Source organism: Pituophis catenifer, unplaced genomic scaffold (assembly GCF_029215685.1).
Source record: "Pituophis catenifer annectens isolate HBS135680 unplaced genomic scaffold, rPitCat1.0.hap2 SCAF_2, whole genome shotgun sequence".
NCBI classification, from domain to species: domain Eukaryota; kingdom Metazoa; phylum Chordata; class Lepidosauria; order Squamata; family Colubridae; genus Pituophis; species Pituophis catenifer.
The window spans coordinates 184,333,677-184,350,821 of NW_027256882.1; the positions used below are offsets into that span (position 1 = coordinate 184,333,677).

Below are 17,145 nucleotides of genomic sequence, written 5' to 3' on the forward strand. Positions count from 1 at the left end.
ACCCCCCTCCTGCGCGAGCTACACTGGCTCCCAGTGGTCTTCCGGGTGCGCTTCAAGGTTTTGGTTACTATCTTTAGAGCGCTCCATGGCTCAGGACCAGGGTACTTACGAGACCGCCTCCTGCCACCAATAGCCTCTCACCGACCAGTTCGCTCCCATAGAGAGGGGCTCCTCGGGGTGCCGTTGGCCAAACAATGTCGACTGGCGGCCCCCAGGGGGAGAGCCTTTTCTGTGGGGGCACCTACCATCTGGAACGGGCTTCCCCCGGAGTTACGAAACATCCAAGACTTACGCATATTCCGCCGTGCCCTGAAAACATTTCTATTCCAACAGGCTGGTCTGGCCTAACTCCCTTTTAAATTGGCTTTTAAATTGGCTTTTTAATTTGGGTTTTAAATCTCTTTTAGATAAATTTGGATGTTTTAATCTTTGAGCCTAAATTATTTAATCTGTTTTTTAATAGTTTTTAACTTTTGTATGTCTTTGTATTTTATTTATGGCTGTTCACCGCCCTGAGTCCTTCGGGAGTAGGGCGGTATACAAATATGAAAAATAAATAAAAATAAATAAATAAAAGGTGAAGAAACAAACTTATATCCTAGTTCCTAAATGGGTGGTCCCATTGGAGATGGCAACCTACCCGACGTTTTATAATATAAAAAGAAATTGGACCTACAACATCCTGATGGATGGAGGAAGGAACTTAATATCAAGAAAGGAACTTCAAGTAAAAGGAATAGATATAGATTGGTGGTCATATGCCCAAATTCAAGCTAGATTCAGAAAAGACAAACGAGTATGGTATTTACCAAACGACACAACCGCTAAATAGACACCTTCTGGGTTTTGAAACAAAATTTATATCTCAGACCTATAATCTTTTATTATCAAGCTATACAGCTGAGGAGATAGTAAAAGATACGATGATTGCCTGGGGAAGAAACTTAGGAAGACGGATGCAACTTGAAGAATGGCAGGGAATATGGAATAGATCAATGAAATTGACATTATCAGCAGCATTTAAGGAGAACTTTGATAAAATGATCTATGGGTGGTACCTCCCACCAGATAGGATAGCTAAAATGTTCCCTGGATCCTCAGATAAATGTTGGAAGTGCAATTCGGCCAGGGGTACTTTCTTTCACCAGTGGTGGACCTGCCCTCAGATCAGGAAATTTTGGGAAAAGATTCAAAAATGGTTGAACGAGATAACAGGTGCAAGTTTCCCCCTAACTCCAGATTTTTACTTACTTACTTGGAATCAAACTAAAAGATGTGGGCAAACAAGACTGGCACTTATTCATCCATATTACAACAGCTGCGAGAATGGCACTTGCCCAGCATTGGAAAAATGTAAATACACCATCAGATCAACTTATAATAAATAAGATATTGAATTGTGTCGAATTGGACAAATTAATGTATATCCTAAGAGACAAAAAAAGAATCCATATACTACAGCAACTGGGAACGCTGGTATTTATGGCTAAAGAAGTGGGCAAATATAGAATAAATAACATAATATTAAATATATACTTAATTATAATGATATCTCATTTTGGTTTGGTATTTAAATACGCGTTTGGTAATTAAAATAGTCAACGCTAATTGAACAAAAGGATTTACCGGGATGTAACTATGAATAAGTGTTTGGGGGTTCGACACGACACCCAGTTAGTCCTTCTTTGTGGTTGTCTTTATGTGTTGTGTTGTGTTGTGTTGTATACCCATATATAACTTATATTTGTTTGAAAATTACACTTGTTTTTTTATCTGTAAATAAATAATAAAGATCTATTTTTAAAAAAAGTTTTGTTAAAAAATTGTATTCTCTCCTCAAATCTCTAACTCTTCTGGGTATTTGTCTCAGTACTACAATTTCTTTATCTTTGTATTTCAATGTTGTACTTCTTGCTATTTGTAATATCTCTGTTTTCAATGCTTTCTTTGTAAATCTTACATGTACTTCTCTCGGTAATTTATTTCTCATTGCGTATCTCATTGACCTTGTCAATCTCATTTAGAATCTTTTCCTTAGGTTGTTCCATGACTTCTGCAAGTATTTCAACAATCACCTCAGGCAAATTTTCTCCTTTTTCTTTTTCTATGTTTTGAAATCTTAGATAATAATCAGAATGTTCCATTTCCAACGGGATAATTGTTTTTTCTTGAATTTTGTCAGCTGATACGAGCTTTTCTTCTAATTCCTCAACTTTCTTTTCTGTCATCTCTGCTTTTTCTTCTACTTTTTGAATTCTTTCTTCATTTTTCCCAGTCAACTCTCATTTCTTTTAAATCCTGCTTCAAATCATCATGAAAGGATTGTATAAGATTTTTTAACTCCATCGTCTCTGAAGTTTTCTGTGTTTCTGTTGATGAGGGGCTTGCTGTTGAGTGTCAATGTGCTGTAAATTTCTTCATTTCCATACTTTAAAATAGATTTGTAATCCACGTATGGTTCCAAGTATCTAATCCTTCCCGATGGTTGGATTAGAAAAAATCAAAAATAGAAAAATAAAAATCGATCACTCCCCCAAAAATAAAATGCCTAAACTGTTATCAATACAGCATTAAAATAGAAGGAAGGGAAAAAAATCAAAAAGCCCAAAAAAGAAAAAAAAATAGTTAAAATAAATCTTTAACACTAGAGAAAAAAAAGATAAAAGTAAAAAATAAAAATCCAAACAAAACTTTTCTTCTGACTCTTCTTGTCTTAATCCAAATTCTAACCAATCTAGCTCTCTTCCAATCCAATAGTAAGAGAGCATATATTGAAAAAAAGCACCAACGAGAAGAAAAAAAAAGAAGAACAAAATGTAGAGCAAAATATCTTCTTTTTATCCACCACAGCAGAGCTCAAACAATACTTCAAAGTATTCATAAATAAAAAACTAAGCACAAAAAAAATAGAGATTTAAAAGCCAAAAATAAAATTCAGAATCCAATCTTTCTCTCTTACACATCTGTTTTCTTATCATTCAGTCAAAGTTGTCAAGGTCAGCCTTAGCTAGAATTTCTTCAGTATAAGTCAAATCCTTTTTCCCCCCTTCTGCCACTAGATGGCAGAAGGGAAAAGGCTAGTTCATTCAGTAAGGCAAAGCGCTTTCAATATCCTTTACTGTTTTTAGTTAAAACTGTTCAAAGTTTGATTCATAATCAATTACCACCATTCCATCACATTAGAAAAAAAGTGGGATTCAATCTTCACAGGTTGGTTGATCCTGATTTTTAAGGTTTCCCAAATCATTCCCTTTTCTTAATCAGAAGGGGGAAAAAATCTTTTTACTTTCGCTTTCCTTGCCGCCAAAATGCCGGAAGTGAGAGCAAATACACACCCGCTCCCACTTGTTACTCTCAGCTACTCTTTTCCACACTATTTTGTTACCAGTGGGTATGAAGAGAAAAACTTTTTTCAAAAAATCAAATCTTTTCTCACCTCGATGTCACACGCTGTCTCCTTTTCCTCTCTTCCATTGCGGCCGCCCCAGCTTCCTAGCGACTTCTCTGCAGCCTGATTTAAGGAGCTTCTTCCGATCCAGCCAGGAAGTTTGCAGTCTCCCTGTGGTGGTTGGTCCGTGCTCCTCTTGTTCCCTACAGAACGACTTAGGTCACTTTGGACCCCCGGACAACAGAGATATCGACGGCTCTTCAAGGGGTCTCAAAGAGCCCATCGTATTGCCGCAACCCTGGCCACGCCTCTCTTATCACTAACACTTCTAAGGGTGTTCCTCATAGAATCATATTTTCTAGAAAACACCTTTCTGGTCTGTTTAAGGAAATAATTACTAAACTATGTTATCACTGTGCAAATCTTAGTGATTTGCATATTAGCTTCTGTCCAGAGCATGTTGCTATGCATTGAGGATATTTCTAACAAACTGGCTAAAAATCAATAGGTCTGTGCTGGCTTATTTAGATACTTTATAAATTTAGGGCCAGGATAATGTAAGTAATTGGTTTGGTGTGCACTTAACCTTTCTTTAACTTGTAAGTTATAGTTTTGAAATATTGGAGGAAATATTAGTGCTTTTTAACATTTAATTAGACATATTTTCATTGTGATGTTTTTACTTAGAATGTGAAACAGCAGGGACCAATACTGACCAAGCATGGAAAAAACCCAGTTATGGAACTCAATGAGAAACGGCGTGGCTTAAAATATGAGCTGATTTCAGAAACTGGTGGCAGCCATGACAAACGGTTTGTGATGGAGGTAAGATGACTTGGTCCACAAAACTATACTCATAATTTCTGTTATATTTTGTCAAAGTTATAGTTCTGTTCCTGAAATCATTTCTCATTTCGAAGGTTGAGGTTGATAGCCAGAAGTTCCAAGGAGCTGGTTCAAATAAAAAGGTGGCAAAAGCTTATGCTGCACTGGCTGCATTAGAAAAGCTTTTTCCAGATGCTCCCCTTCCAGTGGAGCAGAAGAAGAAAAGAGCCCCTATGCCAGCACGAGGTGGACCCAAATTTCCTGTAAAGGTGGGCATAAGCACTACAGTTTATGATTATATTGGAAATAACCCGTGCATTTCTTTAAAAACTGAGGCTTAAAAGTTTGATAGATATTTTAAAGCACATTTGAATATGCAGTTTTCAGGTGCTTTAAATGGCCAGAGCCAGAAATAAACACTTTTCTTACATTTTTCTGATTTCAACAGCATAATCCAGGCTATGGTATGGCAGGGCCTATGCATGCTGAAGTACCTCCTCCTCCAAACATGCGGGGACGGGGTAGAGGAAATATCCGGGGACGGGGACGGGGCAGAGGTGGATTTGGTGGTGCCAATCATGGAGGTTATATGAATGCTGGTGAGTTACATTACTTTTATTTAGCACTATGACATTTAGAAACAATATTATGTTGCCTTATGCAACTTAATTTACCTTTGAAATGTTATATCTTAAGTTTGAGCTTATTCTATTTGTAACATTTGGAATTTGGCTACTCTATTTGGGTTAGCTCCATTTGGGTAGCCAAATGTTGCTGGGTTTGGGAAATACTGAATAGACTAGATTCTCTAGAATCCACTTTGTATGTGTCAAAATATTTAGATATTGTGCAAGCATAAAAACTCAATTCATTTAACATACTTCAAATTGTATAATGTTTTTGGTATTTTTCTAGGGGCTGGATATGGAAGTTATGGCTATGGTGGCAACTCTGCAACAGCAGGCTATAGTAAGTGTTTAATGGGAAAAAAATAGACAACACTCTGGGGTAACAAACTCAGTATTATTTTGCATAATGAAATGACCAAATATCTCTTTAAAGTTGATTTTAAATTTCTCTGCTTTAAGCCAAGTGAAGCAATACACCATTTTTGTAAAACAGTTCTCCCTAAAATACACAATTTTGCTTTGAAAGGCCTTTGATGGGGAGGGGGATGACGGGAGCAGAGAAATAAAAAATAATTTTTAAAAATGTGGCACATTTTGCCATTTTCAAAAATTCTAATTTTTTTTCCTCTGCTCTGTCTCCCCCTTTTGTAGGTGACTTTTTCACAGACTGCTACGGCTATCATGATTTTGGGTCTTCCTAGATCATCTAAAAGTATTGCACATAAAACAACTTTTTACTCCAATTTTCTCGAACTCCAAAACCAATGTGTTCGTGCTGTGTCCCTGTGCTTCACTGGGTTTCTCAAGAGGCTTTTCACCGCAGCTTTCTGAAACTTAGCCTACAAACAGTGGCAGTTTTAATTGTGACTTGCCTTTGATCATATGGATGTACACTATTGGGGAGCAAAGGTTTAAGGAATGTCCTTGCATTGTGCACAATAAGAGCCAACTCTGTTCTGCTTACAAGCAAAAGGCCTTTGCTTTTTATGGAAAGCATTTTATTTAAACAAAATTTGCAAAAAATATGCTACCTTTTTGTCTTAAATTTTCAAGAGATTTTGTACAGATTTCAGTCCCAAAAAGTGGGTAAATGCTTGTAATAAGGCGAAATTCCTTTTAATAATTCTGAAACTACAACAGCTTAAATTTTGAGCATGCATATTCTTGATTTATATGTGCTGATTTTAATCTCTACATCCATTGGTTTCTTACATTAATATAACGTGCAAGTCTGAGTTACACTTGTTGGGTTGTATTATCTTTAACATTTCAATGGTTTGGTTAACTGCAGTGGGTTTGTTGCAGTTCTTATAGGATGTGGCTCTTTTTTCTTGTTCTCCGGTACATGTCCCCAGAAGATAAATGTAGTATCACAAGACATGAAAACTACTGAACATTGAAAAGCACAGGGAATGAACTAATTATTAACATTTTTAATAAATGGATTGTTTGGTTCTCTTTGCTTTAGTAGTCATATTAAATGTGCTCAGTCTGATTGTTGTCTTAGGATCAATGTTAAATGTACTAAATTAGTAATTAATGAAATAAGTGGAAGTACAATGGAGATATGAATTTGAAAAAAGGCTCTAAACATAAAAATGACATTTGGTATCAATTTAAAAACAAAACTAAGTAAAAAATTCTTTCTTAAAAGCAGTTGTTCTGAATGTGTTTTAGGAATAATTTGGATTAAGAAGTAAAATTACTCCAAGTAACCAGGTTTATGTTTCTTTGTATATGACCTTGCTGAACCACAACTGAGTTCACTTATAACTTTTCCCACTTTTTAAGCATGTAGCTTTATGATTTTATTAAGCATAATAATTGATAACTTGTATACTAATTATGTGTCAGAACTGATGTAGTGTTTTGTGTTCCTTTAACAAAAAAATCTCTGGTTGTACATAACTTGAGACATAAACTTCAAATTGAATTCTAAGTAGAGAGCCAAACCCTTTAAAATGAATAGCACTATGCATTAAATGAATTTTTCCCCAAAGACAAAATGAGTATGCAATGGCTCAGAAGACATTTTTATTTTTTTCAGGTTTTGATCACAATCTAGAGCACTGGTGTCAAACTTGCTGTATCATGTTGCTGTCACAGGACGTTTCACGATGGTTTTCCCATTCGTGGAGCTGGGGTGTGTGTGGCATGCACGTGATGCATCTGGCCTGCGGGCCGCCAGTTTGACACCCCTGATCTAAAGGGATCTTATGGGAAAGGCTAGAACATCCAAGTCCTTTCCTCTAGATAGCTTGTGCTCTAAGCCCACCTGCCAATCTTTCTGTTCATTCCTTCCTGTTACTTTTGTACATTTCTTCTTGTGTATTACTTCCCATTAGTGGCTTTGACTTTGCTCTGCTCTCACCGTACACCAAGAATGCATGTGTTTCTGCCTGTGCCATGCAGGGAACATTTTGTGCAGAGTATATATACTGTGCACATTGTTGTTAGTACTTTGATTTTGTTTCCAGCTATCACCATTTCTATTTTGCATTCTGTCACCAACTAAAATATATTTAATATTTGGAATAATTTTTAATTCTAACGTGGAAAATTGCTATTTACAAAAAGCTGACATTGTGCAAAATGCTGTATTAGATTATTTTGAATTACATGCATCTCAACATGGTAGGACTAATTAATGTAATGTGTATGATATATTGCATAATTATTAGGCAAGTGAGTATTTTGACCATATCATTTTTATGTATATTTTCCACCCCCAAGCTGTATAAACTTGAATGCTTATTATCCAATAATTATATATCCATAAGGATATCAGGTGATGTTTATTTCTGTAATGAGGGTGTGGCCTAAGCGATCAACATCCTATATTAAAGTGTGCATAATTATTAGGCAGCTTCTTTTCTCAGGCAAAATGGGTCAAAAAGATTTAACTGAGTCTGAAAAGTCAAAGTCTTTCAGAGGGATGCAGCACTCTTGAAATTGCTAAGATATTGGGGCATGATCACAGAACCATCAAATGTTTTGTTGCAAATAGTCAACAGGGTCGCAAGAAACGTGTTGAGAACAAAAGACGCACATTAACTGACAAATATTTGAGAAGAATCACATGTGAAGCTACCACACTATCTCCAGTGCTGTTATATTCCAGAACTGCAACTACCTCGAGTGCCCAGAAGTACATGATGTTCAGTGCTCAGAGACATGGCCAAGTTAAGGAAGGCTGAAACCCAACCACCACTGAATAAAACCAAATAAATTGAAATGGCAAGACTGGGCCAAGAAATATCTGAAGACAGATTTTTCAAAGGTTTTATGGATTTATGAGATGAGAGTGACTCTTGACAGACCAGATGGATCTGGATCAGTAACAGGCGACAGACCATGGCTGGATCAGTAACAGACACAGAGCTCCACTTCAACTCAGACATGAGCAAGGTGGAGATGGGGTCCTGGTATGGGCTGGTATTAAAGTTGAGCTAGTTGGACCTTTTCAGATCAAAGATGGACTCAAAGTCAGTTCCCAAACTTACTGCCAGTTTTTAAAATACACTTTCTTCAAGCAGTACCGGAAGAAGTCTGCATCTTTCAAGAAGACCATGATTTTTATGCAGGACAATGCTCCATCTCATGCATCGAAGTACTCCACTGCATGGTTAGCCAGTAAAGGCCTTAAATAATGACATGGCCCCCTTCCTCATGTGATCCTATGGAGAACTTGTGGGCCCTTAAAGGGAAGATTTATGGTGAAGGAAAATAGTACAACTCTCTGAACAGTGTCTGGGAGGCTGTGGTTCCTGCTGCACAAAAAGTTGATTGTCAACAGATCAAGAAACTGACAGACTCCATGAATGGAAGGCTTGTGACTGTTATTGAAAAGGGTGGCTATATTGGTCACTTAATTTTTTTTTAAATGTCAGAAATGTTTGTAACTTTTTTAGTTGTTGATTATTCTCACTTTAACAGATGAAAATAAACAAGCGAGGGGAAACAATTTTCAATTTTCATTTAGTTGCATAATCTGGATATTAATAATTGCCCAATAATTGTGCACAAATAGATATTCCCTGAAGAAAGCCAAAACCTTAAATATTCAAGTTTGAGATTTATTAACATTTTGGAGTGACCAAGAGCACTGTAGGTGTTCAATAATAAAATTAATCCTAAAAAAACCCTTGCCTAATAGTGCACATGGTGTATACTTCATGGCAGAACTATATACTGTAGTCAGTCCTTACAATTGTCAACAGGAATTAGGGCATTTCATTTGGCAATTATTTTTGTTTTTTATTTTGCAGACAGCCTACTTAATGTTCCTTAATTGAGAAGAGATCAGTTCAGAACAATTTCACACTGTCACATTCATGAATATGGTATATTGAACATGAGTATTGCCTTCATAGTGGTTGACCCTGCTCTCTTCTCTTTAGGCCAGTTTTACAGTAATGGTGGCCATTCGGGCAATACAGGAGGAGGAGGTGGTTCTTCTGGCTATGGTTCCTATTATCAAGGTGGTGACTACAGCACTCCTGCTCCTCCTAAGCATGCTGGGAAAAAACAACATGGTGGACAGCAGAAACCTTCTTATGGCTCAGGGTATCAGTCTCATCAAGGCCAACAGCAACAATCATATAACCAAAACCAATATGGCAATTATGGTCCGCCACAAGGCAAGCAGAAGGGTTATAACCAAGGCAACTATGCTGCTTACTCAAATTCCTACAACTCTCCTGGTGGCAGTGGCGGAGGATCAGACTACAATTATGAAAGTAAATTCAGTGAGTTTCTTGTGGATGGTGGGGTGGGAGTTGAGAAATATTCAAATAGATACTGCATAAGCTTAGTTCTGGTTTATGGTAAATAAATATGCTTAAAGACATGACAGAAAAGCTGGGAATAGTTCAAAAAATAATTACTGGCTTAAGCACCGCTACCATGTTTCCCCAAAAATAAAACCCGGTCTTATATTTTTGGGGCTCCAAAATAAGCACTAGGGCTTACTTTTGGGGAAACATGATTTCAGGATGATCAGCCCAGCTGGGTGCTTCTCCCCACCCCCCTCCCCAGCCTGGCGCTTGTGTAAGAGGCAAGCGCATAGGGACCGATGGTATGCGGCGGCAGCAGCCCACTGGTCCCTTGGCAGCCCGTGCAATGCAGGTGAGTTGATTCCCTGTCCAGGCAGGGGCGGGTGAGGCATGCGATCTGGAAAGGCTGTGGGAAAGCCAAGAGTTGATCTGGAACAGGCAGCTGACTGGGAAGTTTGTCTTTGTGCAGAGGTGCAGGGTGGAAGGCATGTGATCCTGACATGCTGCACAGGCTGCAGGCAAGCAGAGAGACACGAAGATGAGCCTCCCACGGACCACTGGTTTGGCTTTCCTGTGGCCTGTGTGGCACATCCAGATCTTGTGCCTCCCTCCCTCCTCTGCTGCTGCTTGGACAGGGAATCAACTCAACTGCTGTGCAGGCGCACAGACACTTGGCCTGCATGCGCTCGCTGCCTCGTGCTGACCACATCCACTAGGGATTATTTTTGCGGTAGGGTTTATATTGGGCGTGCACTTAAAATTGGGCTAGGCTTTATTTTCAGGGTAGGTCTTATTTTGGGGGAAATAGTATTTATGAGTAGTTGTGTTGTCGTGTCAGTTGAGGTGGACTACAATTGAGCCCAAATTTTTGTTCCTTTGTGAGACATTTGTTAAGTGAATTTAGCTCCACTTAACTATCTTTCTTGCCACATTAGTTGAGTGAATCACTGCACTTGTTAGTTAGTTAGTAACCATGCTAACGAACAAATCTAACCAGATTTACTTAACATGGTTATAAGTAAATCTGGCTTTCCCATTGACTTTGCTTGTCAGAAGATTGCAAAAGGTGGTCACATGACTTTGGGAACTGTTACCATCATAAATATGAGCCAGTTGCAAGCATTTGAGTTTTGATTACATGACCATGGGGCTGCTGCAACAGCAATAAGTGTGAAAAATGCTGAAGTGACTTTTTAATGCTTTTGTAACTGATCAGTCACTAGACAAACTTGTAAATTGAGGACTGCCTGTAATTGTTTGGAAGTTGTCTAATATTGCAGTGAACAAAACGCAATTTGAAACTTGTGAAACAATTTAAAACTCAAAGAGCAATTTAAACTTGTGAACTAACAGATATTGAGCTGAGAACTAGATGAAGTAATTTAGAATAATATTTTGATAGTTTATTTTAAACAACTTGACAAGTTGAATTGAAATGTGGCAATATGATAGTCTGGTTCTCCTCACCCGGGTTCACCTGTGAATCTCAAAATTGCCTGAATAAACATAAACAAAATCTAGATAGCATCATTTGGAGAAAGGCAGAAGATGGCCTGAACAGAATAGAAATAGTTCTTGACCTATGATAGACCCCCCACAACGTACTTACAATCCAGATTTGAAGTTCCAATGAGGGGGCCTGCAGTCACATGACCACATTTTATGGTCGTTTGCAGCATCTCACAGTCACATGACAGCAATTTATTATTTTTTGCTGGAAACCAGTGTTCACTTCCTGTTTCCGCAAAAAAAAATCTGCCCATGCAGACAGTGGGTTAATGCCTGCCATGTTTGTTTTACAGCTACCACAAAAATGTTAAATTGGGTCAGTCAGTTTGATATAGCAACATACAACCATCATGTTATGGAAATTCTGGGCCCCATACTAGCCATTCATCGAGAAATACCTATAATAGAAAAGTATTCATGCATTGCAGTTTTTGGCATCTAGGTGCAGAATAGTTTTTTGTTGCAGCTTTTAGGACTGCACAGAAAGAAGTGGTGAGCATCTTCTATATAGAAAGTGGAGACATACGTTCAAAGTAGTTTATATAGGAGGCTTAATATGCATTCTTTGATTTCAGATTATGGTGGTGGACGTGGAGGGGGTGGTGCAAACAGCTATGGTTCAGGAGGTGCCTCCTACAATGCTGGTGGCTATGGGGGAGGAGTAGGTGGAGGAGGATCATCTTACCAAGGTAAGCAAGGTCAGTATAGAGTTAGACATGCAAATACTTTTGTGTTAGTGAAATGTTGTATTGGCTGAATGGCCAACTGTTATCTATGGTAAGTGTCAATACTCTTTGCATCCCTAACTCTTAATGAATGTAATCTATGAATGTAATGAATAAAACTCAAGAGGAAAGATATTTTTTTCACTCTAGGCATTAGAAAAGAAGGAGGGAAGAGGAATGGGATGCTTTGAAAACATCAGAGCTTGAAGCTGAGAGGTCCTGTTCTCCAAATGTGCATATATGCCAGAGCACTTAGTCAAGAAGCAATAGTAAAATATTAAGTGATCTGAAATAAAGCCTACATGTTGCAATGTTTATGTTTAGTTCTGTGTTCTAAATATTCTTATGCATAATAATGGGAAATAACTGAAGTAGCTTTTACAATGGTATATTAATGTAACTTTCAATTTTTCTAGGTGGATATTCTCAATCAAATTATAATTCTCCTGCTTCAAATCAGAATTACAGTGGACCTCCCAATTCCTACCAACCTCCGCAAGCTGGATATGGCAGAAATGACCACAGCATGAACTATCAGTATAGATAAACTAGTTTGTTCTTGATGGGTCTGTATCTTTGTTTCTCCTAAATTTGCATAACCTTTGAATATTAAGTTTTATTGCATCACAGTAAACATGTAAACCCTGTTTCCATGTTGCAGTGCTCTTTGTGATATCAGTCACTAATGGTTGAGTACATTGTGATTCCATAATTAGCTGTATTTTGGACATTTAATGGTGTATTTAATGGTTTGTTAGTTTGCCATTTCAGTTTTTTTGTCTAAATAGAATTTGAGTTCAACATCCCTCTTTCGTTTAAATTAAATTCAGGTATTAACATACAGGATTGCTTTAAATGGATAAGGGATGTCTTCTGCTTTTGTGAAGTGAGTTTAAAAAAGCTTTCTGTATTTTAATGCTTTAGTGTTTTTCAGTTTTATAAGTGATTTATTTTTAAAATTTGTGGGAAAGAGTGGGTTTGTATGTCTGGGTCATTCAGACAGTTCCTGGATTATGCTGAATGTAGACAAATAAACATAAACTCTTCATGTGTCTGTCTAGAATGTTATTCTGCCCCAAAACTATTTCTTAAAAAGTAAAAGAATAACACCAATAATATTTTTTAATTTTAAAGAAATGTTACTATGTTATATTTTTATTAATTTTATTAAAATACCCTTCACTTACCCTAACTATTATGCCAGTAATACTCATGTGCATTTGATTTTTTTATTAACTGAAATTATCATAAGTCTAATTTCTTTAAAAGGATTAGTAAGAAATGAGGCAGTGTGGAATTATGGGGTTCCTTGATTGTGCATGCTTTTTCTACTGTGATGGCATCCTGGATTCTGTATTATGTGCAGTATATATTGTGGCTTGAAAAGATATACCATGTTCCCCTGAAAATACGACCTAGCTGAAAAATAAGTCCTAGCCTAGTTTTTTGGGGTGGGCCTAATATAAACCCTAGTGAAGGAGATGGGCATGGCCAGCACAGGAGGCAGCCCTTCGCTAGTCACCTCATGGCTGCTTGATCCCTTAATCGCGGCCCATGGATCAGCTGAGCCAGCGAGGGTTGGGAGTTCTGTCTCATTGGGCTCCTGGAGATGTTTCCAGTGCACTCTTGATATCCCCAGCCCTGCCTATGCCACCAGGCAACCTTGCAGCCAAGGGCCCCTCTCTTCCGCAGTTTACCTTGTGGCTCTGGAGCAGGCGGTGACCACAGTTTGCGCTCCACCAGGCCTGGAGCTCAGGCTGCTGCTAAAATGAGGCAGAAAGTCATGCGTCCCGTCAGAATTGGCTCCCCCCCCCCCCCGCACCTCTACCCAGCTGCTGCTGCTTGAGAAAGGGGTGATCAGCAGGCAAGTCTGGAAGATTGTGGAAAGAATGTGCTTATGGTAGAAGCAAAGCACAGGCTGTTCCTTTCAAGCAATCAAATGTCTGTGTGTTTGTGTGTGTGTGTGTGAGAGAGAGAGAGAGATAGAGAAAGAAACGGCAGAGGGGAGTAACAAGAATTGCAGACAACACTGTTTGAAAGGGTTTCCTCTCCACCATTTCTATTTCCCTCCCTCCCTCCCTCCCTCTCTCTCTCTCTCTCTCTCTCTCTCTCTCACACACACACACACACACACACACACACACACACACACACACTTGATGAGAAGCGGTGGAGGGCAATTGGGTAAGGGACTGAGCCTCCCCCGCCCAGAAGCAATGTGCAGCCTCTCACAGTAATGGGAATTGCAGGCAATTCTGGAAGATTGTGGAAACCGCGTGCTTATGGTAGAAGCAAAGCGCAGCCTGTCCCTTTCATGTTGCTTGAGAAAAAGGGTGATGGGCAAGAAAATGGGGAGGGGGATTTTCCTGCCTATCGACCTTTTCTCAAGTCCAGCACAGATGTACATCCCAAAAAGGCTCCATCCCAAGCCTTCAGCATTGCAATCCTGGGATGTGCATCTGTGCTGGGCTTGAGAAAAGGACGATAGGCAGGAAAATCCCCCTCTCCATTTTCCTGTGGATCGCCAAAAAGGCTCCATCCCAAGCACTGCAATCCTGGGATGTGCATCCTGCACCTCAAAAAAATTAAGACATCCCCCAAAAAGAAGCCCTAGTTGTTTATTCAGTAGTCAAAAGAAAATAAGACTGGGTCTTATTTTTGGGGAAACATGGGTAGGTTAATACTAACAAGGGAAATTATATTAAGTTGTGTACCCCAAAATTTAGCATGTAAATTTGTTGGCATTATCGCTTAGAAATCTCAAAGCAAGCATATTTAAGGTTTGTGACATTTGTCATGAAACTTCAGAAACAGTGGGTATATCAAACTGATGACAAATAAGCCTGTTGATAATGCATCATCAAAAAAAGCAATTGTTTTGAAAAATTTGAAGAAAAATACATTTTTTTTGAAAAAGATCAATGATTTAAATCTCCTGTATCAGTTGGAAAAAATAGTTTTCAAGTATAAAAAACTACAATTCAAAAATGCTTAAATAGTACTTTTAATAGTTATTTGGATCCCTAAAAGTTACATTTTTAAAAAAGTGAGTATGAATGATTAATTTTAAGACATAAGTATTGTAGTTCTGGAATTGTGAATTTAAATTTTACTGATCCATAGCCAAGCTACTAGATAAAATATCTACATTGCCTAATCGAAGTATGAGCCAGATTCTGCAATTCTCAAAAAACCTAATGCAGTCCTAGGCTGCATGAATAGGGATAGTTTTAAGACTACATGAAGTGATAGTACTGCTTTATACTGCACTGGTGAGACTAGTAATACTGAATCCAATTCTGGTTATCACAATACAAAAAGATTTACAAAAAAAGACTGGACAGACATTTGAGACAAAAAAGACAGGACTTTTTCACCATACTTTTCTTTCTTTTTAACTTTTGTCTTCTACATCAATTAGATATTTGGCAATACATTTCAGATTGCCCTTACTTTTAAGGTTTTAAAGTAAGAGTATTATGCCTAGCAAATCTACTAGCAATTCCCAGTCCCCATCAACCTGGTAACCATTTTTTGTTGTCTTGCCTTTCTGATAGTTAACAGGTTTATGTTTATTTTGAACAAATGAGGAGAAAAGAGTAATTTCTCCCCTTGCTCTTTTTAAAGATAGTCCCTCAATAAATGTGGGATTATTTGGAGAAGTTCTATTTTGTGTCTGCTCCTTTCACATTAATCTGGCTTCATGTGTAGGAATTAGGCATTTTGAGTTCTGTTTTATTATTCATGTAGTATAATCATATAGCACAATTAACAGGAATGCAGGATGTTTTCTTCTTTTTTTTTGAAAAGTTTTTTCATTTTTATTTCTCACACATACATAAATGTACGATCACTTATCCATTACTAATCATACATATTATTTTTTGACTTTCATATTAGTTCTTTCTTCATTCTAGAAAATTGAAATATACTCAAGGTTGCTCCATATACTCCATCTCCCTTATTTTACAACAACCCTTCCTCTCCTTCTCCCCTCTTTCCCTTCCCTCCCTTCTTCTATCCTTTTCTCTTCTTTCCTCCTTCCTTTCCCCCACTCCTCCCCTCTTCCTTCCTTTCTAACCATCTCTCCTACTCTTATTTCCTTCCCTTTCTTCCTCTCCTTTTCCCTTTCTTCTGTCCCTCTCTCTCCTTTCTCCCCTCTTCCTATCTATCCCTCTACTCGTCTCTCCATTCCCTCTCCGTTGTGTTTATTTTCAATTCAGTATATTTTCAAGATGGTGTTCGAGCAACCCTGATTCTCTATTTACATACATTTTCATTTTTATTTCTTTTCTATTTTGCTATATATATATGTCATCATTAACATACATTTATATAATAACACTTTTTCCGTTTTCTCCCTCCTTCCCCTTTTTCATTTACTCAGGTGTCGTCTGGGTTTTTATTCGTTTTTTGTCTTTTCTCTCATTCACTTTTGTCCTATCTAATTTGTTATTCTCTAATTTTTTATTCATATTCCTTTTCTAACCAATCATAAAACCATCCTCATGTCTTAAAATATACCGATTCCTCTTTATCTTTTATTCTTAATGTTAATCTGTTCATTTCTGCACATTCTAAAATTTTCTTTATTATCTCTCCTGATGGGAATTTCTCTGCTTTCCAATTTTGTGCAAATACTATTCTAGCCGCTGTTACTATATGGATGATCAAATATGTATCTTCTTTACCATATTTCTCTGGTAAAATACCCAACAAGTATGTCTCTGGTCTTAACTCCATACGCTGGTGTAGCATTCCCTCTAACCATGTTTGTATTTTAACCCAATAATACTTTGCTTCTTTACATGACCACCACATATCATAATATGATCCTGGCTATAACTGACATTTCCAACATTTGGCTGATTTATCTTTAAACATTTTTGCTAATCTTTTTGGTGGCATATGCCATCTATAAAAAATTTCATATAAATTTTCTTTATATGCTGTTGCCATTCTTAATTTATAATTCCTTTCTCATAATTGTTGCCATTTCTCTAATTAAATCGTATAACCAAAGTTTTTTGCCCATGCTATCATTGTTTCTTTTACTCTTCATTTTCTAATCTGACTTGCAATAAATAATTATATAATTTCTTAATCATTTTTTCATCTGTTCCCATCAGTATCTCATCCAATTCTGATTTCCCCAAATTAAAACCATACTGTTTAAGGTCTTTTTCATATCTTGATTGTATCTGGAATTGTGTAAACCAATCTCTCAATCCCTTGTTTTTCTAACTCTTGTTTTTGTTTTAGTTCTCCCCTTTCTGTTAAAATATCCATATTTT

The 17,145-nt window shown here is 37.5% G+C and overlaps 1 protein-coding gene across 7 annotated transcripts in view; it reads left to right on the forward strand.

Annotated features, from left to right (window-relative positions):
* The window catches only part of ILF3 (interleukin enhancer binding factor 3), a 43,639-nt gene extending 30,736 nt beyond the window's left edge, over positions 1-12,903 (forward strand). For 2 of the 7 annotated variants that reach the window (XM_070938308.1, XM_070938312.1), the window contains exons 14-20: positions 4,076-4,213; positions 4,309-4,482; positions 4,662-4,812; positions 5,129-5,182; positions 9,243-9,590; positions 11,702-11,824; positions 12,268-12,903. In XM_070938308.1, the coding sequence (XP_070794409.1) occupies positions 4,076-4,213; positions 4,309-4,482; positions 4,662-4,812; positions 5,129-5,182; positions 9,243-9,590; positions 11,702-11,824; positions 12,268-12,398 (1,119 nt within the window). In that variant the 3' untranslated portion in view covers positions 12,399-12,903. Of the gene's footprint in view, positions 1-4,075; positions 4,214-4,308; positions 4,483-4,661; positions 4,813-5,128; positions 5,183-5,493; positions 6,496-9,242; positions 9,591-11,701; positions 11,825-12,267 lie in introns of those variants that run through there. The other 5 variants (XM_070938309.1, XM_070938315.1, XM_070938313.1 and 2 more) reach the window with 3 other exon arrangements.
* Positions 12,904-17,145: the final 4,242 nt, after the last annotated feature.